At 36.5% G+C, this 27923-nt stretch overlaps 1 protein-coding gene and 1 pseudogene across 1 annotated transcript in view; one reads left to right on the top strand and one right to left on the bottom strand.

Annotated features, from left to right (window-relative positions):
- The window catches only part of RAD21L1 (RAD21 cohesin complex component like 1), a 28759-nt gene extending 9707 nt beyond the window's left edge, over positions 1-19052 (top strand). The window contains exons 5-13 of the mRNA XM_067705169.1: positions 1524-1694; positions 2618-2713; positions 3683-3793; positions 5122-5348; positions 5580-5679; positions 6517-6641; positions 8854-8946; positions 11255-11332; positions 18230-19052. Coding sequence (XP_067561270.1) covers positions 1524-1694; positions 2618-2713; positions 3683-3793; positions 5122-5348; positions 5580-5679; positions 6517-6641; positions 8854-8946; positions 11255-11332; positions 18230-18418 — 1190 coding nt within the window. The 3' untranslated portion in view covers positions 18419-19052. The remainder of the gene's footprint in view (positions 1-1523; positions 1695-2617; positions 2714-3682; positions 3794-5121; positions 5349-5579; positions 5680-6516; positions 6642-8853; positions 8947-11254; positions 11333-18229) is intronic.
- On the bottom strand, positions 16102-17205 carry LOC137206495 (small ribosomal subunit protein eS27-like; annotated as a pseudogene).
- Positions 19053-27923: the final 8871 nt, after the last annotated feature.

Below are 27923 nucleotides of genomic sequence, written 5' to 3'. Positions count from 1 at the left end.
CCTTGTCTGTACAATGAGGATTATAATAGTATCCTCTACTACATAATACAATGCACATAGTAACCACTCAGTTTATGTTAGCTGACCAGGTTTTATCTTTTTTACTGCTGTATCCAACCCCTAGCATATTGCCTAATACCTAGTCATTCAATAAATATCTATTGAACAAATATTATAAGCCCATTGTTTAATATTTTACCTACCTTTCCATTACTTAGAAGGCAGACATACTCCTTATTTTCCAATCCCTCCTTATGGACAAACAACTCAAGCAACTGTCCATGAAATAATACTCAATCAAGTGGGATATGACCCACCTAAGGTAGAAGAAATCATTCGACTGCCAATAATAACCTTCTGGGAAGTATTAAACTGTACCACCACTAAAAACTCTATCCTGATATTTTGGAAATTTTTGTTATTGTATTGGAAAAAGTGTTAGGCTAGAAATCCAGTCTCCACTGATTAGCAGAATGACTTGAATAATTCAAATATTTTTTTCTTTTTTCTTTTTTAAATTTAAGTATAATTTACCATGTTGTGCTGATCTCTACTGTACGGTAAAGTGACTCAGTTTTACACATATATACATTCTTTTTTTAATATTCTTTTCCATTATGGTTTATCCCAGGAGATTGGATATAGTTTCCTGTGCTATACAGTAGAACCTTGTTGTTTATCTATCAACCCCAAATTTCCAGTCCGTCTGTCTGCCTCATCCGCTCTCCCTTGGCAACCACAAGTCTGATCTCTATGTCTTTGAGTCTGTTTCTGCTTTGTAGATAGGTTCATTTGTGCCATAATTAGATTCCACATATAAGTGATATCATATGGTATTTGTTTTTTTCTCTCTGACTTACTTCACATAGTATGATAGTCTCTAGGTCCATCCATGTTGCTGCAAATGGCATTATTTTGTTCTTTTTTATGGCTGAGTAGTATTCCATTGTGTATATATATACTACATCTTCTTTATTCATCTGTTGATGGCCATTTAGTTTGTTTCCATGTTTTGGCTATTGTGAATAGTGCTGCTATGAACATAGGGGTGCATGTATCTTTTTGAATTATAGTTTTGTCCAGGTATATGCCCAAGAGTGGGATTGCTGGATCATATGGTAATTCTATTTTTAGTTTTCTGAGGAATCTCCATACTGTTTTCCATAGTGGCTGCACCAGCTTACATTCCCACCAACAGTGCAAGAGGATTCCCTTTTCTCCACACTCTCTCCAGCATTCATTATTCGTAGACTTGTTAATGATGGCCATTCTGACCGATGTGAGGTGGTACCTCATTGTAGTTTTGATTTGCATTTATCTAGTAATTAGTGATGTTAAGCATCTTTTCATATGCCTACTGGCCATCTGTATGTCTTTGAATAATTCAAATAAATGTTTAGCTCTCACTTTTCTCATTGTAAAATGAAAGGAGCTATTCAAAATGATATCTAAATTCTAGCTTCTAACCCTAAAATTCTGTGTTTCTATGACTAACTCAATATTAATTATATGTATTTATTTAGAGGAGGAACCTGAAATTCTCAGAAGACATAGCTTCTTTGATGACAACATATTGCTAAATTCCAGTGGTCCTTTAGTTGAACATAGTTCTGGAAGCCTCATTGGAGAAATGTTTCTGTTCTGTGAGAGTGGAGATGGATTTGGAGATGAAGGAGCTGCAGGAGAAATATTTGGTATACTATCTGGTCATATAGAAATTGGATATTTGTTTCAGTCAAATTACATAACATACTGGAAGTTTTATTCCATCAAACTAAAATTTCAGATATGCTTCTGTGTCATATAGGTCAACACAGTTTTTTACACAAGTTTTCAAAGTCTATGGTATATTTAAAAATTTAGGCTAGTTCCAAGTAAATAGCTATCTGTTTAAACACATTTATCATATAAGTTCTTGTTTTTATTTTTATAAATTTCTAGTCTTTAGAGGGGAAGAAGTGAGGTAAATATATTCCTCACAAAATATACTAGATTGTATACTAGAAAACAGTGTTTTCTTTAGCAGAAATTGTGGGACAGCTATTCTAAAGGATCTGTCCAGCATTTTATATTATTATTTTATATTTATATTATGATATTATTTTAAAGTCATCATAGAAATAGGATAGAGAAAACTTGAAAATCGAAATGCACTTAATTTTAAAGATACTGACTATTATATATCAAATCTTTTTTTTTTAATTCTCTAGTTTACAGTAAAAGACTGGTTATGGCAACCTTTTTGAAATTTGAAAACTACGAAAAATAGTGGCTCTACCTTAGATCTCTATCAAAGGAGTTTGAAAACTTTTACTTCTTAATTTGAAATCTAAACATGGCTTTGTAACAAGGCTACTATCTTGGTAGTTTAGTAAATATTTCCTGAAATAAATGTTTATAAATAGACTTTTAATAAAGGAAAGGAAATTAAATATATAAAATTCTACGTCATACTGCATAAAATGTGTTAGTCTATATAACCAGTCAAATCTAATTAAGTAGGGTTCACTCATTTTTGTATCCCATCACAACTCCTTGCATGCAATACTGTCAAGTGTTTAGTGAACAAATGACAGATTCAACTCTGTATAACCAAAGTGTTTATTGTGTTTTCAAGACAATCTATTGCAAGATGATCAGAATATCCTGTTAGAAGACATGCATTTAAATAGAGAAATTTCCATGCTTCCTGAGCCTCCCGGTACTATAGTGGGTATGTTGTTTCTTTTGTGTAGAATGTGAACAGATACTAATATTCAAATTAAGCCTCAAAACTTATGGGTTTAAGTAGCAGTATAGTATAGTGAAAGATAATAAAGAGTGTTGTCCCTCAAACTCTTAGTCTGACTTTAGATAATATAGAATAGAAAACTAAGTTCTGGGAAAAGTACAGCGATGGGTATTTAATCGGGATTGGGTTTATTTGTTATGAGAGCACATTTAAATACTCTGCCAAAATACCCTGCTTTTGAATCATTAAAATAATATATGTTACATAGTAAAAGCATCATTAATGTTTGACACTAACATGGTTGTTAATTATTAATATCACATTAATATTAATATAGCTTGACAATCTATATATAATTTGATAGAAATTATAAATTTGGGGATATTTTCTACTTGAAATTGATGTGAAAGTACCTCAGATGATTTGAAGTCTTGTAGTCTGATTTTTCTTAAGAATTAAAAGAATGATTAGCCCCATTTTGACTTTTCACTCTTTTTGATGTTACATTTGCTTTCTAACACAGTAGTAGAAATTTTAAATGTAAAAAGAGGCAATAAAAATTTAGTTATGTGTGGTTCTTTATGGGTCAACTAATCATTAACAGAACACAATTTTTTTAGCAGACATATTGCCAAATTTATGTCAATCATTTATTGTGGTTCCTATCTCTGTTTTCACTTCTGATGTGACTGTAGCCCAGCCTTAGATGTGACAGGTGCAAAAGAGGGTGATACTACTTGACTCACCTGAACACTGCAGGCCCCAGACTGTATAATCTCTGAGTCTCTTCAGCTCTATTAAATACATGATTCTAAGAATTCAGATGTGGCTCCAGTTAGCAATATAAATCTACAGTTAGTTTATCTTTCACTTTAATTCTCATACAGTCCTCTAGTTTGCAACATAACCATTACTTTTTTAAATAAATCCTTTTATGGCAACGTTGATTAGTAGAACCAGATAATCCTGAGTGTGTATGTCCACCTGAAAATGAAAAAATGGATGAAACCACATTATCAAATGAAGAGGAAGGATTTACCCTTGAGCCAATTGATACTTCAGGTCAGAGTCATTCATGTTTTTATGTTTAGTTTTGATGCACTACTATCTTATTTACCCTGAGATATTTTAATAATTATTAAAATATTATAGGAGGTAGTCAATCTAGTAATAACATTCATAATACAATAAGGGAAAGGTGTGAAGAAAATTTGGGATGGTCCTTTCATTATATTCAGTCTTGGTCAAACCATCTATCCAGCTTGGGAAATTGGAAAATGTAAAACAGAGTTCAGTTCCAATAGTTATCAAGCCATTATTCTGGGCACAGAAATGAAGACATAGTTCCTGCTTTTAAGAAGCTTACAGTCTGATCAGGAGATAAATAAGCATGCAATATAAAATAAGACAGAGTAAAAGGGTCGGAATAGAGGCACTGAATATGAATCTAATATATAACTAGATCTTTTAAGAATATCCTAATTTTAAGTAGTATAATTGATATTTCAGTTTATAAACTCAGGCATGCAAAGAATAAAGCATTCAATGTTTTCTTTGCGAAATTCAACTCTGAGCCTCTATCCCACTTGGTTGGCAAGAAATGCAATCTGCAAACCTCCCCTATCTGCCCTGAGCCATGTATAGTATCAAAGTTTGGGGGAGGGGTACAGCAGGTGGAAGGGAACCTCTGGTCATCAGCCACACCACCGTGTGATACCCAGTGTCCCAGCCTACATAACCTCTGGAGTCATCACACAGCCAGCCCCTTTGGAATCTTGTCCTATTCCCAAGATTTTACTGAGGCACATCAGCAAGCAAGTTCCTTTGGCTCCATCTGATCTCAGATCTCCACCCATTCCAGAAAATCTGACTGCCCCCCACTCCCCTTTTGCATCTTTACTAAGGAAAAGCTTGACTTCTACTTTCTACCCGGCCAAATTAGTTAAAGGAGCAAAATCCCATGGCCCTAACTACCTACTAGGAATTTGTATATGAATTTCAATGGGGGAGGGAAAAATACACTGGACAAATACAAATTAATGTTTTAAAAAGTTATCCTGTTAGGTAGATATCTCAAGGAACTTTAGAACTGAGTGACTTCCCTCTCAATATACTCTCTGCTCCACGTTCCTCAGTTGTCCACTTAGTAGATCAACAGGGTGCCTGCCTCCTAAGCACTTTACAAAATGTGTTAACCCTTGGCTGCTGAGACACACTAGCTGTGCAAAAACCATATAAAACATAATTTTCAGTAGAGAGAAGGGGATTTTCTTCCCAAGTCAACTCTGTAGGTTGTATTGTGGTAGACATTTCTTAGATATGCAATGCCTAGAATATCATTATACAAAGTTGTACAACCTATCACATTTGTATGTATTTATTATATTTAGACATTGCTGAAAAAAGAAAAGGCAAAAAGAGGAAACTGCTCATAGATCCAGTCAAGGAGCTCAGTAGCAAAATTATGCATAGACAGCTTACTTCCTTTACGGACACACTCATGGTTTTGGAACTTGCACCTCCTACCCAAAGGTTGATGATGTGGAAGCAGAGGGGAGGAGCAGACACACTTCTGTCAACTGCTGCCCAGGATCTGACTCATGCTGAACTGAAAATGGTAATAGTTTCTATTCTTTTACATGGATGCAATGTTTGGTGATAAATAAATACATATTTATATTCATATATACAACGGAATTTAAACTTGTGAAAAAATACCCCCTTTTGAATTAATTTGCTGGATGTGTGTGCATGAATAATAGTTTTAACGTTTTAGCATATATGCTTGTATTTTGTTGAATTGCTTTACTTGTACAAAAGCGAGAAACAAAAATGTATATTTTTACAGCTGTTTACAAAATGCTTTGTGTCCTCTGGCTTTAAACTTGGAAGAAAATTGATGCAGAAGGAGTCAGTAAGGGAAGAAATGGGAAGCGAAAACATAGTAGGTGAGACATCCTAATTCTGTTGGTGTTGAGGGGAATGTTGTAGAAACAAAACTTTGATTTTACATTTCAAAATTAAGATGGGATCCAATTCCATATTCCCAAATATAAATGCTCTTAGAAGAGTACTTGAACTTAAAAGAAATTGTTAGATCAGCCTTGCATTCTTCTATGTGGATTAATTTTTGTCCAACAAGCTACCTTAAAAAGATGAAGTATATATACTATGTGGACTATTCTTAATCTCACTCTTTCCTACCTCCCCCACCCGCAAAGGCAGTACTCACAAGCCTTCAACAAAGAAAATTTTATATCTCGTAGGATAATGTTTCACTTTAAGACAACTAACATGAAAAATCACTTAGTGATAAGAATAGCATTTAAACAATACAGTTAACCTGAGATATAGATATATCTATCCCCCTAGAGGATACATGAAATTTTAATAATATTAATAATGAATTATTATTGTGACTATTATAAAGGAATAATAAAGCTAACTTTTGTGGTGAGTGAACCTCTGCTTACTGAAGGCATTAAAATCTGCTGAACAATATACTAAGATGGGCTTGGTATATCCATGTTGTCTTGTGAGTTAAATGTGTGGGAACGAGAGTGGAGGAGATAGGTGGTGGAACATGGGGAGTCGAGGTGATAAAGAGGCAGATGAAGGAAAATGGAAGATAAATATGTGAGACTTGGGGTGCTATAAGAAAGTTTGTGCACGCTTAAATTCTTGGATTTTAAGTTGTCAGAAGTTTTCTTTTGTAACAACCATATCCCAATTTTAAGTTTGAAAGATATGTTAGTGAAATCTTTTTTACTTCCTTAATAATTCAGAGACCTCCATGATGGAAGAGCCGAATTCCCTGCAAGGGTTAAGTCAATCCAAAACTTGGAAGGAAGCTACTGATGGATCTAAGTGTAGCTCTTGTGAGGATACCAATAAAAATATTAACTCTGATGTAAGTTAACCAAAGAGAGTAATAAAAATATTATTATCTTCCTGTCACATACAGTGAAGGAACATTGAGACTCTGGTATATCGTCTTATATTTATAGTTTATATTTCATCTTACGTTATTCTATAACTTCTTTAGTATGTAGCAGTACTACAGGGTAAAACATAATTTACATCTGCAGAACAGTATTTTCTAGAAGTTTAGGATAGTAAATCACAAGATAAGTAGTTTCATACTGGAAGAGTATTTTTCATGGTACACTGAATAAATTATTATACCTGAATCTGGTTATATGCTGAGGTCTCACATTCAATATGTCATGGAATCCTTTAGAACTCTAGAAAATACACCTATGCTTTGCTTCTGATCATAAGTTCACCCTTCCTAACTCTAAAAATAATATGTGTTAGACCCACCAATTATCTTAGCCTGAAAGACTAAAGATCCATGACCGAAAAAATTTTTTTTAATTTTTACTTGAAGACATAATTTTTATTTGAAAAACAGTTATTAAAAAAATGTAGGGGCTTCCCTGGTGGCGCAGTGGTTGAGAGTCCACCTGCAAATGCAGGAGACACAGGTTCGTGCCCTGGTCTGGGAAGATCCCATATGCCGCGGAGCGGCTGGGCCCGTGAGCCATGGCCGCTGAGCCTGCGCGTCCCGAGCCTGTGCTCCGCAACGGGAGAGGCCACACCACTGAGAGGTCCGCGTACCGCAAAAAAAAAAAAAAGAAAAAAATGTAGTTGGAAAAAGTGTGCTGTAAAATATTTTCCCAATGTCACTTTACTGACTGTACAAGTGTAAATATTATACCACACCAGATAAAAAGAAAACAGTGCTTTTCTGGTTTGTTCCATCATCACTGTATTTTGATAACCACTCAGGGAATTGAGAGTCAATCCACATTGAAACTGAATGCCCTTGGAAGGAAAGACAATTTCATAATACATTAAAACAGAATGTGTTTTAATTTGATCATATACTGGATATTGAGATACTGGGTTGCCAGTACTACTCTCTTCCTTATTTGGATTCAGACATTTCTTAGAATGCACCTACTGAAATTATGATTAGGTAAATTTGTTTAGTTTATTATTTTTTAACATAGTGACAAAATTTTGGTGCTTGCAGTGAAGGAAAGATTGTTGCACTACTTCTTTTGAACCTTTTACTCCTTTACCCTATACTTATGCTTTAACCTTCAATTTCATTCTTATTCTGCTTCCAAAATGTTGAACAGATATGAAATATAGTCAGTAATGGAAGCACAGTCAATTTAAATGGACAGAAAAATATTGATTCTGATAATCATTTTCAAATCTTTCAAAAATTCAAACAATTTTTTGTAAAATAACTGCACAATTGAGAGTATCTAAAATGTAGAATATTCATAGAAATTAAAAGGGAAAAAACATGATAGGGCTCCACAAACATGTATATTAAAGAATAAAATGCAACCTCATACTCATGAAAATTTTTAAAAGCTAAAATGAAATATCAAGTAAGCTATGTTGTGGGAAGCTTCTAACTTAATCACAACCACAGATAACAGCTGGGGAATGAAGCTTGGAGACAGGCTGAAGATGAGAAAGGGGCCAACAGCTTCCATAGCAATGAGAAAAGAGAATGTTGATGAATGGAGAATTTCTCTTTTTCCGTCTTCCTTTATGTCTTCGCTCCCCTTCCAGAGGACACAGTTTTTCTTCCCTCTTGCTAGTGGCAGCTCCAGCAGCAGTGGCAAGAATCCTGTCATGGCCCTAGGTAGGGATATTAATATCCCTTCCACCATTCTCATTCCCTCTGCTTACAGTTCTTCTTCCTCTGCCACCTGGTTCTGGCATGAGAATAGAGGTAGTGCACTGGGGCAAAGACAAACTGCTTCAAAGAAAGTGGTCTCAGCTGTGCAGCAGCAGAGACTTTTGATATGACATCTGTAGTGTTGAGGGAAATAGGAAGGGAAAAGATACGTAGCAAGGAGGGCAGAACATGCAAGTTCTTCATTGCGGGAGGCATAAAGAAAACAGGAATATTTAAGTCAGTGATTGCCTATTTGGGATATTTCAGAAATAATATTTTGAGAATGCAGGTAGTATTTTAAATTACTTTTAGAAATGAGCATCCATGTGATTAAAGCATTTAATAAAATGAGATTGTTCCTGTGATGACTACTACTACTGTGATAACTTACCTATATTTCCCTAATTTGCTTTAGCAGGATATTGCTGAAATGGTGTCTTCAGCTGCTGAGGAATCATCTTTAATGAATGCCATCTTAGCACAAAGAATTGAAAACTGTCCAATTGAATTGGTAAATAGATGTATAGTCTTAAGAATGTTATTTAAAACTTTGTTCCTAAATAGTTAACACCTTATTTACCTAAAAATTGTTTTTAGCTGTCACGTTACTCTCTAAAATTACAATTTAAATTTGTGTTCTTAACAAAGATGTGTATGAGTAGCTTGATAAAACATACTCAGAATTCCTTTGATCTTTTATTCTTTAATTTATTTTGAAACTTTAAGTAATTTTAAAGAAATGTATGGGATTTTTATGCTTATCACAGGTAGTCATGGGTTTAAAATGTTGAGAATCATTGTTTTAAGTTATTCTTATAACAACTGTAAAGAAGCAGAGCTGTATTATGGCTATGTCCTAGGGCATTTGAAATTTCATTTTATTTAAAGAAAAATGTATGGGCATTATTTCCCAAAACAATGACTCACGGTCTATACCAAGACCTTGGCTGATATAGACCAAGGTCTGACTCAAGACTTCTAGAGATCAGAAAAAGGGAATGGTCTGCACAGAGGACCACAAGTCAGTAGCAAAGCCAGAGCTAACATGTGACTCACCTGACTCCATATAGATTACTGTCTTATTTCTCTAGTCCTTGTCCCATAGTGCTGAAGGCATTTTTAAGATTGTAATGAATTTTAACAAAATTTCTTAAATAATATCAAAACACTTACTAATGCCTAATGTTAGTTTGTTTTTAAATAAATTATCTTTACAATGAGTTCCAAGACTATTCAATTGTTTTTTTCATATGACTGACTTCTCTGGATAAGCTAGGAATAAATACATGAAATTTTTACCTGAAACATCGAAACAACTGAGCCAGAAGAGAGTTGAGTCACTTTCGCCTTTCTCTTTGCTTCTAGACACAGGTTATTTTCATACATGGTCAAGAAAACCACAACACAGCACAAGTTCAGCTGTTTTAATAATCCACAGGGCTTTCCACACAATGGACTCAGCTGTAGGGTGTCCAGATAGATCAAGTGGACAGGCTTCAGCAAAATGCACAGACTATTTTTTTCTGAGCCTTTTCCTGATTTGTTTAGTTGTACAATATAGGTGAAGCTGCAGTCTCATGGATCTTTAAAAAAGAGTTGGGCCATTGCTTTTTACATTTGAAAAATACATTTGTGTATTTAACAATAAAATAAACATTAGTAATTGGGTGAACTAGTTTATCCCAGAATAAACCAGAAAGAAATAAACATAAATTTTACCTGGAGGAATTCAGAAAACTCTTCAGAATAAAATTGACCGTGTTTTCAGATCACTATCTTTGGAATGTAAGAAAGGATGCTGTATAGGCAGAACCAGGAAGCCCGTACAGCTGGCAAGAATGGGGACTTGGCAGTCCCCTTAGCCTCAAAAGATTTAAAATATCATACAGGATATTCTGAAGCTCTCTGAAATCATCTCGAAGTTCATGAAATTGAATGCAATTTTAAGAAGTGTCTGGGCTCCAGAGGTATACACGAAAACTTGACAAACAGTGGAGCTGTGATAAGGGTGACACAGAAGCTGTTAGGTTTCATGGTCAGAGATAGCATTGGGAAAATTATAAAGTAGGTCAGCTCTGTGCCACTTGCCTCCCCCAACCCTTTGTAGTCTTGCTTTTTTATCAGACTCATCAGCACCTTTCCTATGCCCAGTTCTGTTCTCAGCTTATAAGGTGTTAGTTGGTAAGGGGTTAGAATGAGTTCCTGTGAAGGGATTTCAACTCTACAAGTTTTAAATATTAAGGTGTTTCTGAAAATGGCTAAAAACTGAAAAGATTGAATCTATTCAAATAACATGAAAGGCAGTGGGTTGATCTTTTTCGGACAAGGCACCCTTGAAATTCGTAAGATTCCTAACCCAATTGTACATACTAAACATCAGTTATTGTTACAGCTTTTGTATCACCAGATAAATTCATATAAAGGCCTTTACAAGGTAGTTCTTCTATAGCTTTTTGTTTACTCCTGTCATCTGAGTTCAGATTGACCAGAGCTGGGACAGTCCTAGCCAAAAGTGGTCATCTTTACTTTTAAAAGTAAGTGCACAATGCCTGGGATGCATCACCAATAGAGATGGCAGAATCTCCAACTCTGGAACCCCTTGTCAGAAGATAGCCTGGGAGTATAGATATAATCCTGTAAAGACTGAGCTATATTTGTATGTTAGTCATATTCTCTCAATTATCAGACTATAAGCTCCTTATTTGGCAGGACCCAGTGTTACAGTTGTGTTTCTTGCGGCAGCTAACACTATGGTTGGCAAATAGTAAACACTCAGTAAAATTTGGTTAAATGAAATATTATATCAATTATTCAAACAGGAGTCATTGGGGAATGAACAAAATATTGAGGCGGAGAGATGGAATCGAAGAATACTTCAGATGTTAAATAGCTTGCGGGTAAGACTTAGTAGGGTTTGTCAACCCTATTTTTATTTTTAAAAATAAGTAAAATGTTGAGTTCAACCTTCTAAATATTAATAAAAATAAAACAATTTTCATTGTGTTTTTGTTGAGGCCAAATTACACTAGAGTGAAATGATTTTTAAGCTGTATACCCGAGCCTAAATGTGAGTTTGCTTTTAGTGCCTACATGTTCTAATCAATTCTTACCCATTTTCATGTCCCTAGACATCTATTCTATGTCCAATTCTTGTGTTTAGCAGCCTGTTAACTAATTCTCAATGTGAAACTAAATTTATAACAGTTTAAGAATGAAACAGATAATTTTAAAATTTAACTTATATTTTTATCAAAATAATACATGTATATAATTTTGAAAGTTCAGTAGTACTATGCTTAAGGCTGAAAGGGAAACACAGAAGTCTTTTGTCCCGCCCCTCCTTATGCCTAAGTTCTGCTTACCAGAGGAAACTATATAAACTGTTTCTTTTAGTATTTATATCTATGTTTCTAATTACATGTTCTTACTGCTCTTTCCTAATATTTCAGCTTTATATTTTATCTGTTGACTTCTTTCAGAAGAAAATGAAAATTTAGCTTAGTTATTATATCTCCCCCGCCCCAGTGTATTTTCAGCACAGTATTCAGTGCTTACAATGTTATAATTAGAATAGTCACGATGCAGGTTTGATTGTGACACAGAGCCAAAATGTCAGTGGTTTAAAAAGATAGAAGTTTATTTCTCTGTCAGGTAGAGTACTATCTGGTATGGCAGCTATGTTCACAAAGTTGTCAGAGGCCCAGGTTCCCTTTATCTCATTTTCTTTAGTCTTGGGATCCAAAATGGCTAACTATCCACCATGTCTGCATTCCAATCAGCAGCAAAGTTTCCTTTAAGGGTATATCCCGGAAATTGTATGTATCACTTTTCACATTTAACTGACCAGCACTTAATCACCTTGCCACATCTAGCTGGGAAACGTAGTCCTTATCTGGCAACCATGGGACCAGCTAATACTTCTATTACTATGGAAGAAGAAGAAAATGGATATTAAGGGACAACCATCAGTTGCCACCACTATGTAAAAATTAGTTTAAATTGAGGCTTCATAAGCATAATTACATTTCTTGCCAACTTTATGGGTTTTTTATTTTGGTGTTAATCTTTACCTCATTTTTCACATTTGCTTAGTATCTATATACCCATCCTTAATTCTTTTTCAAAACTCTCTGACAATAAAATAAAACCCCTTTTAGTATGGTCAAATACATCAATTAATTCATCAGTTCCTTTCTTTTTTCTTGAAAATATCCTTCCCAGAGCTCATCCTCCTCTTGTTCTAATCTAGACTAGTTGCTCTCTAGGTCTGCTCCACAGTTTTTGTCTTGGGACATTTCTTTACCATAACATGGGAATTCCTTTGTCTCTTTCCTATGTTATTCCTTCTATTTTTGATGATTTGATCTTTATCTTGAATTTTTTTGGTGGTTAACATCCTCTCATAATTTCCTGAGACAAAGAGTGCATAGGAGGTCAACTAATCTATGACAAAGGAGGCAAGGATATACAGTGGAGAAAAGACAGTCTCTTCAATAAGTGCTGCTGGGAAAACTGGACAGCTACATGTAAAAGAATGAGATCAGAACACTCCCTAACACCACACACAAGAATATACTCCAAATGGATTAAAGACCTAAATGTAAGACTGGACGCTATAAAACTCTTAGAGGAAAACATAGGAAGAACACTCTTTGACATAAATCACAGCAAGATCTTTTTTGACCCACCTCCTAGAGTAATGAAAATAAAAACAAAAATAAACAAATGGGACCTAATGAAACTTCAAAGCTTTTGCACAGAAAAGGAAACTATAAACAAGAGGAAAAGGCAACCCTCCAAATGGGAGAAAATATTTGCAAATGAACCAATGGACAAAGGATTAATTTCCAAAATATATAAACAGCTCCTGCAGCTCAATATTAAAAAAACAAACAACCCAATCCAAAAATGGGTAGAAAACCTAAGTAGACATTTCTCCAAAGAAGACATACAGATGGCCAAGAAGCACATGCAAAGCTGCTCAACATCACTAATTATTAGAGAAATGCAAATAAAAACTACAATGAGGTATCACCTCACACCGGTTAGAATGGGCATCATCAGGGCTTCCCTGGTGGCGCAGTGGTTGAGAGTCCGCCTGCCAATGCAGGGGACACGGGTTCGTGCCCTGGTCCGGGAAGATTCCACATGCCGTGGAGTGGCTGGGCCCATGAGCCATGGCCACTGATCCTGTGCGTCCGGAGCCTATGCTCCGCAACGGGAGAGGCCACAACAGTGAGAGGCCCGCGTATCACAAAAAAAAAAAAAAAAAAAAAAAGAATGGGCATCATCAGAAAATCTACAAACAACAAATGCTGGAGAGGGTGTAGAGAAAAGGGAACCCTCATGCACTGTTGGTGGGAATGTAAATTGATACGGCCACTATGGAGAACAGTATGGAAACTAAAAATAGTATTACCATATGACCCAGTAATCCCAGTACTGGGCATATACCCAGAGAAATCCATAATTCAAAAAGACACATGCACCCCAGTGTTCACTGCAGCACTGTTTACAATAGCCAGATCATAGAAGCAACCTAAATGCCCATCGACAGACTAATGGATAAAGAAGACGTGGTACATACATACCATGGAATATTACTCAGCTATAAAAAAGAACGAAATTGGGTCATTTGTATAGACGTGGATGGGCCTAGAGACTGTCATACAGAGTGAAGTAACTGAGAAAGAGAAAAACAAATATCGTATATTAACGCATATATGTGGAACCTAGAAAAATGGTACAGATGAACTGGTTTGCAGGGCAGGAATAGAGACACAGATGTAGAGAACAAACATGGACACCAAGGGGGGAAAGTGGCAGGGGGGTGGGGGGCGGGTGGTGGTATGAATTGGGAGATTGGGATTGACATGTATACACTAATATGTATAAAATAGATAACAAGAACCTGCTGTATAAAAAATAAACAAATTAAATTAAATTTTTAAAAAAAGAGGGCTTCCCTGGTGGCGCAGTGATTAAGAATCCGCCTGCCAATTCAGGGGACACGGGTTCGAGCCCTGGTCCAGGAAGATCCCACACGCCGCGGAGCCAAGAAGTCCATGCGCCACAACTACTGAGCCTGCGTGCCACAACTACTGAAGCCCACGCGCCTAGAGCCTGTGCTCTGCAACAAGAGAAGCCACCACAGTGAGAAGCCTGCGCCCCACAACGAAGAGTAGACCCCGCTCACCGCAACTAGAGAAAGCCTGTGCACAGCAGCGAAGACCCAACACAGCTATAAATAAAAAATTAATTAATTAATTAATTTTTTAAAAAAAAGAGTTCATAAGAGATAGAGACCCTACATACAAGTCTGAAAATGTCTTTATTTTACCTTTAACTTTATTGGGTGTATCTGAACATAGTTTGAAAATAATAACTCTCAGATCTTGAAGGCTTTGCAACATTTCTAGGCATCTGTGTTGTTATTGAAAAGTCAGATGCTGCTTGGTTGGTGGTCTTTTGTAGGTGACCTTTATTTTCTCTCTGGAAGCTTTTAGATCTTTTCTTTATTCCCAGTGGCCTGAAATTTCATGATGATGTGCTCTGGTATGGGTCTTTTTCATTTATTGTGCTAAACATGTAATAGATTCTTTATTCTGAGAGTTCATGTTCTTGCATTGGAAATTGTTTTGGATTTCCTCCTTGTTAATCTAGTCTTCTTTTCTGCACTACCTATGCGTCAGATGTTGGATCTCCTGAATTGCACCTTTACTTTTTTTTTTTTTTTTTTTTTGCGGTACGCGGACCTCTCACTGTTGCGGCTTCTCCCATTGCGGAGCACAGTCTCCGGACGCGCAGGCTCAGCGGCCATGGCTCATGGGCCCAGCCGCTCCGTGGCATGTGGGATCCTCCCAGAACGGGGCACGAACCCGTGTCCCCTGCATCGGCAGGTGGACTCTCAACCACTGCGCCACCAGGGAAGCCCCTTAGTGATTCTCTTGAATGCATTCTTTTCTGCTCTTGAATGTTAGAAATTTTATCCAAATGTCTCTTAGATCTCTTTTTTTTTAAAGAGTGAGACACCAAAAAGCTGATTGGAGGTTAGATAAGCATGGATGGGGCTTGTAGACTTGTGGTCTTTATAGTGAGATAATTGGGTGGTGCCCCCCCAATACACACACACACACACACACACACACGTCATTATCTATAGGATTTTTTTCCTTGGAATGTTCACTTTCCCAGCTTAATCTTCAGATCTACTGCCTAGGAGATATAAGCATGATGCCCGTGGTTCAGGAACAAAAGGGAGTAAGGGAGAGGCTGCAGTCTCACTGTTTAGACATTAGAATTTCCCATATTCCCCCAGTCTGTAACACTTCTCCTCCACCATCCACAGTGCCTATTATTCCAAGTCTAGAACCTCACTGGTTGATATCTCCAGAAAGACAACTTCCTGCTTCCTGCTAGGTATGGGAGTAGTGGTCTTAAGGTTCTGTGAGGTGGTGGAGTAGACCTGAGGATCTAACTGTTCCCAAGTAGCCTTTTAAGGAACTCTCATGTTTTTAGCTTCACCCCTCATTTCCAGCTTATGACATCCTGCTGCCTACAATTCCTGAGCTTTTCCTAGGTTTTGTTTCACTTTGGGGTTTTGTCTTTTGTTTATTCAAGTGTGTTTATAGGGATGGTATCCCTCTCATCTTGATTCAGGATGCTTTTAGAGCTGCTTCTGTCTGAAGGAGCATCCTTCTGTAAGCCTTGCTTTTATTCCTGTAGGCTGGCGAGAACAAGGAGCAACCAACACACAAAACTACTGTTTGTGCATTGCTAGAGGTGGTAGTGATTTTATGGCATCCTGGGTATTTCATAACCATGGAGTAGGAATTGGGGCTCTGGACCAGGTGCTTCTTCTCATGTTTCCTCTTCTCTTTTGGAGAGGGATGAAGGAGATCCTTTGCAAGAGGCACATACTCATGGGGAGGCTGTCACTGCTGGAAATGCTTTTTTTTTTTTTTTTTTTATTTTACAGTTTTCATGTTTTATTGTACTTAACTTAAATTTCACCATTAAATACTGAGCAGAAGTATATGCTGGCCTTATGTCCAGATTTTTGACATGTAAAGATAAACGGACAGATGGCCTTAAGGATGTGATATATTAGAGGTTGTAGAATATATTAAATAATTAGAGAATCTGGGGGTAGTAACATTCTGTCTATATACATTTACACATTTAGTGGCACAAGTAAACTCTATAGGGACAGGAAGACAGATGTAAAGCTTTGGGTTGCAATTAGAGGAAAAGCCCATTCAGGACTGAACTGAGAGGTCCTTGCTTGCTGACAGAATCTCCCCTTGACTTCAGACTTTAGACAAACTAAGTAGTTTTTTTGTTCAGTGTACAAAAACCACTGAATTGTACAAAATCCCTATTAGTCATGAGAAGCAGTAGCAACAAGATAGATTAAGGAATTGGCTCGAGCCAATTCAGATTGTAGGGTCTGGCCAGTCAGAAGTGAGCAGGGCTGGCTGGAGGCTGAAAATCCAATTGGATGTTGCAGTTCAAGTCTGGGATCTATAGATTAGAACAGCCAGCAAGAAACTCAGTCTAGAGGCAGAATGGTTAGTGCATTCCTCAAAAATCCTTGTTCTCCAAATAAGTTCCTAAAACACTTTCCTCAAACAGGGTCAAATTTCTGTATCTCAAGTTGGCTTGCTTTTTGCTGGCTTTCCTCTCTGCTGGCATGTAGGGTTCGGCTTTCTCTAAGTCTGATAGTCTTCCACTTTGTATTTCTCTCCTTCCTTTATTCCTTTACCTTCATTTTAGAGGAGTTTCTGGAGGAAACAGAATAATCCTCTCAGGGTGTTTTTCAAAAGGATTCTTGGAATTGAGAAGGCTGTCCCTGCTCTCTCCCTGGGGAAAAAGCCACCCGATCTGCATTTTGTCTCCTCAAGAGGGGGGGATAAATGAAGGCTTGGCATGCCATCTCTGAAAGGTTGCTGACACACTGGGCTGCTCCTTTGGTTGAGATAAAGTATGATAAATTATTTAACTTATTGATTTGTTAAGTGTTATGGACTGGCAAAAAAACCCAAAACAAAACAGAACAGAAAACCCTTGTATATGTTATTAAAAAAAAAAAAAATGCTTCACAGCTATCAAATTAGTACAATACTCACAGGGATACTGACCAGTATTCACCACAGTATTTCTAACTAAAAAACAATACTCCTGTTCTAGAAATCTGATTCCAAGTACGTAGTCTAATTAAATACTTTATTGTACCTCAGTTTTTTCTAGTAGATTCACAGGTGTCCTATAGTGAATCCAACATCTTTTTAATCTGTGCAAAGAAACTGGGAGATGTATTTAGCCATATTCCCCTGCCATTACATTTACCACTAGAGTTGTTTAGTCACCCCCATCCTGCAGTACCTTTAAAGAAAACAAGCCTGATAGGCTGATAATTTTCATTGATTTTGAAGATTCCCAAGGTTCTGTGGACTTTTTTCGCCTGCAAGTCTAAATTAATTTGCACTTTCTCCAGGAGCCATTTATGTTAACATCAATTTTTTAAAAGACCTAACATTTGTACAACACATTAGAAATTTGTGTAATACTTTAGAGTTCTTTTGCATGTATTTTCTCAATGAACCAAGCTGTGCTCAATGACCTATGATGTTTTTTATGTTTCCTAATGAGTCATTTGCATTTCTCCATTTAAGAATTTCACAGTCACTTATCAAAAATATCAATATTTTGTTGTTCATTATGCATCCACAGCCTGCTTTATTTCTAATCATCTTGTTTCCCTTTCCTTTCTTCTTTTATAATTGTTTTCCCAGGAATCCAACAAGATGGGAATGCAGTACTTTAGTCTGATGAAGCTCTGCAGAAATAATGACCGAAAACAAGCTGCAGCCAAATTTTATAGCTTTCTTGTCCTAAAAAAACAGCGGGCTATTGAGCTGAGGCAGAGTGCTCCCTATGCAGATATTATAGCTACAGAGGGACCAATGTTCCATAAAATGTGAAGGAAATCCAGAACATGCAGATTTATGTCACCATTGGAATTTCTTTATAGATTGTTCAGTTTAATGCCAAAGCTGTCTGGAAGCAGCTGAAGGTCTGATCCATTTCATAGATAGGTTGATCTCCTATTTCCTCTTTGTAAGCTCAGAATAATCATAGCTAGAATTGGAAACCTATATGCTTACAGCAATACTTAATTATAGCTAAGTAATATTTTAACTTAGCTGACCTGAATGCATATCATTTACCATTTCCCTGACTTGAACGTTGCATTTAGAATACATTGTTAAAATACTTTATGCCTTCAAGAAACATTCAAGGATTTTTTAAAGATTGGATTATTTACTTAAATTTTATGGGATTAATTAATAATTAACGCTTTCTTATTTCCCCACAGACAATAATTTATTTGATCCTAATGCATATCATTCTTGATTTGATATGCCCCGGCTTTTAATCTAATATCTTAATTGAAGAGTTATAAAATTCACCTTAGCTTTTAATTATCTGAGTGGCTTTAGTCTAATAATAGATCATTCAACCTATTTATATACTATTTAATGATTATTATGACCATTATTTATGTATCAGCAAAACTGCTTCTTAACATTAAAAAAATTAACGCATACTTATTCAGCATGTTGTCTGCAGCTACAATTCAAGTAAAGGTCACTAAAATAAATGTTCTTTATGTGGTGTTTACTGAGCATTTTTTTTTTTAACATCTTTATTGGAGTATAATTGCTTTACAATGGTGTGTTAGTTTCTGCTTTATAACAAAGTGAATCAGTTATACATATACATATGTTCCCATATCTCTTCCCTCTTGCGACTCCCTCCCTCCCACCCTCCCTATCCCACCCCTCTAGGTGGTCACAAAGCACGGAGCTGATCTCCCTGTGCTATGCGGCTGCTTTCCAGTAGCTATCTATTTTATGTTTGGTAGTGTATATTTGTCCATGCCACTCTCTCACTTTGTCACAGCTTACCCTTCCCCCTCCCCATATCCTCAACTCCATTCTCTAGTAGGTCTGTGTCTTTATTCCTGTCTTACCCCTAGGTTCTTCATGACATTTTTTTTCTTAAATTCCATATATATGTGTTAGCATACGGTATTTGTCTTTCTCTTTCTGACTTACTTCACTCTGTATGACAGACTCTAGGTCCATCCACCTCATTACAAATAGCTCAATTTCATTTCTTTTTATGGCTGAGTAATATTCCATTGTATATATGTACCACATCTTCTTTATGCATTCATCTGATGGTGGACACTTAGGTTGTTTCCATCTCCTGGCTATTGTAAATAGAGCTGCAATGAACATTTTGGTACATGACTCTTTTTGAATTATGGTTTTCTCAGGGTATATGCCCAGTAGTGGGATTGCTGGGTCATATGGTAGTTCTATTTGTAGTTTTTTAAGGAACCTCCATACTGTTCTCCATAGTGGCTGTACCTATTCACATTCCCACCAGCAGTGCAAGAGTGTTCCCTTTTCTCCACACCCTCTCCAGCATTTACTGTTTCTAGATTTTTTGATGATGGCCATTCTGACTGGTGTGAGATGATATCTCATTGTAGTTTTGATTTGCATTTCTCTAATGATTAATGATGTTGAGCATTCTTTCATGTGTTTGTTGGCAGTCTGTATATCTTCTTTGGAGAAATGTCTATTTAGGTCTTCTGCCCATTTTTGGATTGGGTTGTTTGTTTTTTTGTTATTGAGCTGCATGAGCTGGTTGTAAATTTTGGAGATTAATCCTTTGTCAGTTGCTTCATTTGCAAATACTTTCTCCCATTCTGAGGGTTGTCTTTTGGTCTTGTTTATGGTTTCCTTTGCTGTGCAAAAGCTTTGCAGTTTCATTAGGTCCCATTTGTTTATTTTTGTTTTTATTTCCATTTCTCTAGGAGGTGGGTCAAAAAGGATCTTGCTGTGAATTATGTCATAGAGTGTTCTGCCTATGTTTTCCTCTAAGAGTTTGATAGTTTCTGGCCTTACATTTATGTCTTTAATCCATTTTGAGCTTATTTTTGTGTACGGTGTTAGGGAGTAATCTAATCTCATACTTTTAAATGTACCTGTCCAGTTTTCCCAGCACCACTTATTGAAGAGGCTGTCCTTTCTCCACTGTACTGTCCTTTCTCCTTTATCAAAGTTAAGGTGACCATATGTGCGTGGGTTTATCTCTGGGCTTTCTATCCTGTTCCATTGATCTATCTTTCTGTTTTTGTGCCAGTACCATGCTGTCTTGATTACTGCAGCTTTGTAGTATTGTCTGAAGTCAGGGAGTACTGAGCATTTTTGATATTACAACCATTCTTTTTTTTTTTTCTTAGTTGAAGTTTAAGTTAAGAAATTTTCATGTAATGTTCTGTGAGCTCCATAGTGTGCTATAAAATGCAGCCTGTGGGACGGTCTAAAATACTATTGTATCTGGAATTATGCTACAGACTAAATTCTAAATGACCCCTTTGAAAGTATTAACTATAAGTTTTAAATGTCAAAATTGCCCTTTTATAAATTTCCTTTAATTCTTAATCAGCACACAGAAAAAATTGACTTTTTAATTTTGGTGCACAGTTCTATGAATTTTACATGTATAGATTCCTGTAACCACCACCAGAACTAGGATACAAAAAAACTATGTTGTACTATCCCTTAGTAGGCACACCCTTCCCCCATTCTAACTCCTGGCAAGTACTCTTCTACATGACTATAGTTTTATCTTTTTAAGAATGTCATACAAATGGCATTACATAGTATGTAACCTTTTTGAGACTGGCTTCTTTCACTGGGTGTGTCTTTGAGCTTAGTACAAATTGTAGCAAGTGTCAGTGGTTCAATCCTATGTATTGCTAAGTAGTGTTCTGTTGTCTGGATATACCACAGTTTATTTATCCATTTACCCTCTGAAGGACATTTAAGTTGTTTCCAGCTTTTGACAATTATAAATAAAGATGCTACTTATACCTGTGTATAGTTTTTTTGTTTTTTTTTTTTTTTGCGGTATGTGGGCCTCTCACTGTTGTGGCCTCTCCCGTTGCAGAGCACAGGCTCCGGACGCGCAGGCTCAGTGGCCATGGCTCACGGGCCTAGCCGCTCCGCGGCATGTGGGATCTTCCCGGACTGGGGCATGAACCCGTGTCCCCTGCATCAGCAGGCGGACTCTCAACCACTGTGCCACCAGGGAAGCCCTGTGTATAGTTTTTGTGTGAATAAAAGTTTCTTCTCTAAGATAAATGTCTAGGCCTGGGTCATATGATAAGTGCATGTTTTTTGTTTTTATAATTAGAGTATAGTTGCTTTACAATATTGTGTTAGTTTATACTGTACAGCAAAGTGAATTAGCTATATGTATACATATATCCCCTCTTTTTTGGATTTCCTTCTCATTTAGGTCACCACAGAACACTGAGTAGAGTTCTCTGTGCTATACAGTAGGTTCTCATTAGCCATCTATTTTATACATAGTATCAGTAGTGTATATATGTCAATCCCAATCTCCCAATTCATCCCACTCCCTCCTTCCCCCTTGGTATCCATACGTTTGTTCTCTACATCTATGTCTGTATTTCTGCTTTGTAAATAAGGTCGTCTATACCAATTTTTTCAGATTCCACATATATGTGTTAATATATGATACTTGTTTTTCTCTTTCTGACTTACTTCACTCTGTATGACAGTCTCTAGATCCATCCATATCTCTACAAATGACCCAATTTCATTCCTTTTTATGGCTGAGTAATATTCCATCTTCTTTATCCATTCCTCTGTTGATGGACATTTAGGTTGTTTTCCATGTCCTGCCTATTGTAAATAGTGCTGTAATGAACATTGGGGTGCATGTGTCTTTGAATTATGGTTTTCTCTGGGTATATGCCCAGTAGAGGGATTGCTAGGTCATATGATATTTCTATTTTTAGTTTTTTAAGGAACCTCCATACTGTTCTCCATTGTGGCTGTATCAATTTACATTTCCACCAAAAATGCATGAGGGTTCCCTTTTCTTCACACCCTCTCCAGCATTTATTGTTTGTAGATTTTTTTGTTGGTTTGTTTTCTTAACATCTTTATTGGAATATAATTGCTTTACAGTGGTGTGTTAGTTTCTGCTTTATAAAAAAGTGAATCAGCTATACATACACATATATCCCCATATCCCCTCCCTTTTGCGTCTCCCTCCCACCCTCCCTATCCCACTCCTCTAGGTGGTCACAAAGCACCGAGCTGATCTCCCTGTGCTATACTGCTGCTTCCCACTAGCTATCTATTTTACATTCGGTAGTATATATAAGTCCATGCCACTCTCTCACTTCGTCCCAGTTTACCCTTCCCCCTTCCCGTGTCCTCAAGTCCGTTCTCTACGTCTGCATCTTTATTCCTGTCCTGCCCCTAGGATCTTCATAACCAATTTTTTTTGCCTTAGATTCCATATATATGTGTTAGCATACGGTATTTGTTTTTCTCTTTCTGACTTACTTCACTCTGTATGACAGACTCTAGGTCCATCCACCTCACTAAAAACAACTCAATTTTGTTTCTTTGCATGGCTGAGTAATATTTCATTGTATATATGTGCCACATCTTCTTTATCCATTCATCTGTTGATGGACACTTAGGTTGCTTCCATGTCCTGGCTATTGTAAATAGAGCTTCAGTGAACATTGTGGTACATGACTCTTTTTGAATAATGGTTTTCTCAGGGTATATGACCAGTAGTGGGATTGTTGGGTAGTATGGTAGTTTTATTTGTAGTTTTTTAAGGAACCTCCATACTGTTCTCCATAGTGGCTGTATCAGTTTACATTCCCACCAACAGTGCAAGCGGGTTCCCTTTTCTCCACACCCTCTCCAGCATTTATTTGTAGATTTTTTGATGGTGGCCATTCTGACTGGTGTGAGGTGATACCTCATTGTAGTTTTTTTTTTTTTAATTTTTGAATTTTATTACTTTTTTATACAGCAAGTGCTTATTAGTTACCCATTTTACACATATTACTGTATATATGTAAATCCCAATCTCCCAATCCATCACACCACTGCCATCTTCCGCCCCACCACTTTCCCCCCTTGGTGTCCATACGTTTTCTCTCTATATCTGTGTCTTTATTTCTGCCCTGAAAACCGATTCATCTGTACCATTTTTCTAGGTTCCACATATATGCGTAAATATATGATATTTGTTTTTTTCTTTCTGCCTTACTTCACTCTGTATGACAGTCTCTAGATCCATCCACGTCTCTACAAATGACCCAATTTCGTTCCTTTTTATGGCTGAGTAATATTCCATTGTATACATGTACCAAATCTTTTTATCCATTTGTCTGTCGATGGGCATTTAGGTTGCTTCCATGACCTGGTTTTGTAAATAGTGCTGCAATAAACATTGGGGTACATGTGTCTTTTCGAATTATGGTTTTCTCTGGATATATGCCAAGTATTGGGATTGCTGGGTCATATGGTAATTCTATTTTTAGTTTTTTAAGGAACCTCCATACTGTTCTCCATAGTGGCTGTGTCAATTTACATTCCCACCAACAGTGCATGAGGGTTCCCGTTTCTCCACACCCTCTCCAGCATTCGTTGTTTGTAGATTTTCTGATGATGCCCATTCTAACTGGTGGGAGGTGATACCTCATTGTAGTTTTGATTTTCAGTTCTCTAATAATTAGTGATGTTGAGCAGCTTTTCATGTGCTTCTTGACCATCTGTATGTCTTCTTTGGAGAAATGTCCATTTAGGTCTTCTGCCCATTTTTGGATTGGGTTATTATTTTTTTAATATTCAGCTGCATGAGCTGTTTATATATTTTGGAGATTACTCCTTTGTCCCTTGATTCATTTGCAAATATTTTCTCCCATTCTGAGTGTTGTCTTTTCATCTTCTTTGTAGTTTCCTTTGCTTTGAAAAAGCTTTTAAGTTTCATTAGGTCCTATTTGTTTATTTTTGTTTTTATTTCCATTACTCTAGGAGGTAGATCAAAAAAGATCTTGCTGTGATTTATGTCAAAGAGTGTTCTTCCTATGTTTTCCTCTAAGAGTTTTATAGTGTCTGGTCTTATATTTAGGTCTCGAATCCATTTTGAGTTTATTTTTGTGTATGGTGTTAGGGAGTGTTCTAATTTCATTCTTTTACATTTAGCTGTCCAGTTTTCCCAGCAGCACTTATTGAAGAGACTGTCTTTTCTCCATTGTATATCCTTGCCTCCTTTGTCATAGAGTAGTTGACCATAGGTGTGTGGGTTTATCTCTGGGCTTTCTATCCTGTTCCATTGATCTATATTTCTGTTTTGGTGCCAGTACCATTTTGTCTTGATTACTGTAGCTTTGTAGTATAGTCTGAAGTCAGGGAGTCTATTCTTCCAGCTCCATTTTTTCCCCTCAAGACTGCTTTGGCTACTCGGGGTCTTTTGTGTCTCCATACAAATTTTAAGATTTTTTGTTCTAGTTCTGTAAAATATGTCATTGGTAATTTTGTAGGGATTGCATTGAATCTGTAGATTGCTTTGGGTAGTATAGTCATTTTCACAATATTGATTCTTCCAATCCAACAACATGGTATATTCCTCCATATGTTGGCATCATCTTTAATTTCTTTCAGCAGTGTCTCATAGTTTTCTGCATACAGGTCTTTTTGTCTCCCTAAGTAGGTTTATTCCTAGGTATTTTATTCTTTTTGTTGCAATGGTAAATGGGAGTGTTTCTGTAATTTCTCTTTTAGATTTTTCATCATTAGTGTATAGGAATGCAAGAGATTTCTGTGCATTAATTCTGTATACTGCATCTTTACCAAATTCATTCATTAGCTTTAGTAGTTTTCTGGTGGCATCTTTAGGATTCTTTATGTAATGTCATGTCATCTGCAAACAGTGACAGTTTTACTTTTTCTTTTCCAATTTGTATCCCTTTTATTTCTTTTTCTTCTCTGATTGCCATGGCTAGGACTTCCAAAACTATGTTGAATAATAGAGGCGAGAGAGGACATCCTTGTCTTGTTCCTCATATTAGAGGAAATGCTTTCAGTTTTTCACCATTGAGAATGATGTTTGCTGTGGGTTTGTCATATATGGCCTTTATTATGTTGAGGTAGATTCCCTCTATGCCCAGTTTCTGGAGATTTTTTTTTATCATAAATGGGTGTTGAATTTTTATCAAAAGCTTTTTCTGCATCTATTGAAATGATCATATGGTTTTTATTCTTCAATTTGTTAATATGGTGTATCACATTGATTTGCGTGTATTGAAGAATCCTTGAATCCCTGGGATAAATCCCACTTGGTCATGGTATTTGATCCTTTTAATGTGTTGTTGGATTCTGTGTGCTAGTATTTCTTTAAGGATTTTTGCATCTATATTCGTCAGTGATATTGGTCTATACTTTTCTTTTTTTGTAGTATCTTTGTCTGGTTTTGCCATCAGGTGATGGTGGCCTCATAGAATGAGTTTGGGAGTGTTCCTTCCTCCACAATTTTTTGGAAGAGTTTGAGAATGATGGGTGTTAGCTCTTCTCTAAATGTTTGATAGATTTCACCTGTGAAGCCATTTGGTGCTGGACTTTTGTTTGTTGGAAGATTTTTAATCACAGTTTCAATTTCATTACTTGTGATTGGTCTGTTCACATTTTCTATTTCTTCCTGGTTCAGTCTTGGAAGGTTATACCTTTCTAAGAATTTGTCCATTTCTTCCAAGTTGTCCATTTCATTGGCCTAGAGTTGCTTGCAGTAGTCTCTTAGGATGTTTTGTATTTCTGTGGTGTCTGTTGTAACTTCTCCTTTTTCATTTCTAATTTTATTGATATGAGTCCTCTCCCTCTTTTTCTTGATGAGTCTGGCTAATGGTTTATCAATATTGTTTATCTTCTCAAAGAGCCAGCTTTTAGTTTTATTGATCTTTGCTACTGTTTTCTTTGTTTCTATTTCATTTATTTCTGCTCTGATCTTTATGATTTATTCCTCCTACTAACTTTGGGTTTTGTTTGTTCTTCATTCTCTTGTTCCTTTAGATGTAAGGTTAGTTTGTTTATTTGAGATGTTTCTTGTTTCTTCAGGTAAGCTTGTATTTCTGTAAACTTCCCTCTTAAAACTGCTTTTACTGCATCCCATAGGTTTTGGATCATTGTGTTTTTCTTGTAATTTGTCTCTAGGTATTTTTTGATTTCCTCTTTGACTTCTTCAGTGATCTCTTGGTTATTTAGTAACGTAGTGTTTAGCCTCCATGTGTTTGTGCGGTTTTTACATTTTTTCCCTGTAATTGATTTCTAATCTCATAGTGCTATGGTCAGAAATGATGCTTGATATGATTTCAATTTTTTAAAATTTACTGAGGCTTGACTTGTGACCCAGGACGTGATCTAATCTGGAGAATGTTCCGTGTGCACTTGAGAAGAAAGTGTAATCTGCTGGTTTGGGATGGAATGTCCTATAAATATCAATTAAATCTATCTGGTCTATTGTGTCATTTAAAGCTTGTGTTTCCTTATTTATTTTCTGTTTGGATGATCTGTCCATTGATGTAAGTGAGGTGTTAAAGTCCCCCACTATTATTGTTTTACTGTTGATACTCTTTTATAGCTGTTAGCAGTTGCCTTATGTATTGAGGTGTTCTTATGTTGGGTGCATATATATTTATAATTGTTATATCTTCTTCTTGCATTGATCCCTTGATCAATATGTAGTGTCCTTCCTTGTCTCTTGGAACATTCTTTATTTTAAAGTCTATTTTATCTGGTATGAGTATTGCTACTCCAGCTTTCTTTTGATTTCCATTTGCATGGAATATCTTTTTCCATCTCCTCACTTTCAGTGTGTTTGTGTCCCTAGGTCTGAAGTGGGTCTCTTGTAGATAGTATATATATGGGTCTTGTTTTTGTATCCATTCAGCAAGCCTGTGTCTTTTGTTTGGAGCATTTAATCTATTCTCGTTTAAGGTAATTATTGATATGTATGTTCCTATTACAATTTTCTTAATTTTTAGGGGTTTGTTTTTGTAGGTCCTTTTCTTCTCTTGTGTTTCCTACTTAGTGAAGTTCCTTTAGCATTTTTTTGTAGAGCTGGTTTGGTGGTGCTGAATTCTCTTAGCTTTTGCTTGTCTGTAAAGCTTTTGATTTCTCCCTTGAATCTGAATGAGATCCTTGCCGTGTAGAGTAATTTTGGTTGTAGGTTCTTCCCTTTCATCACTTTAAATATATCATGGCAATCCCTTCTGCCTTGTAGAGTTTCTGCTGAGAAATCAGCTGTTAACCTTATGGAGTTCCCTTGTACGTTATTTGTCATTTTTCCCTTGCTGCTTTCAATAAGTTTTCTTTGTCTTTAATTTTTGCTAATTTGATTACTATATGTCTCGGCGTGTTTCTCCTTGAGTTTATCCTGCCTGGGATTCTCTGAGCTTCCTGGACTTGGGTGGCTAGTTCCTTTCCCACATTAGGGAAGTTTTCGACTACAATCTCTTCAAATATTTTCTCAGGTACTTTCTCTCTCTCTCTTCTCCTTCTGGACCCCTATAAAGCA

This window comes from Pseudorca crassidens, chromosome 15 (genome assembly GCF_039906515.1).
Source record: "Pseudorca crassidens isolate mPseCra1 chromosome 15, mPseCra1.hap1, whole genome shotgun sequence".
In the NCBI taxonomy this organism is placed as follows: domain Eukaryota; kingdom Metazoa; phylum Chordata; class Mammalia; order Artiodactyla; family Delphinidae; genus Pseudorca; species Pseudorca crassidens.
The sequence above is the reverse complement of the archived record's forward strand: the minus strand, read 5'-3'. Positions and strand labels throughout refer to the sequence as shown.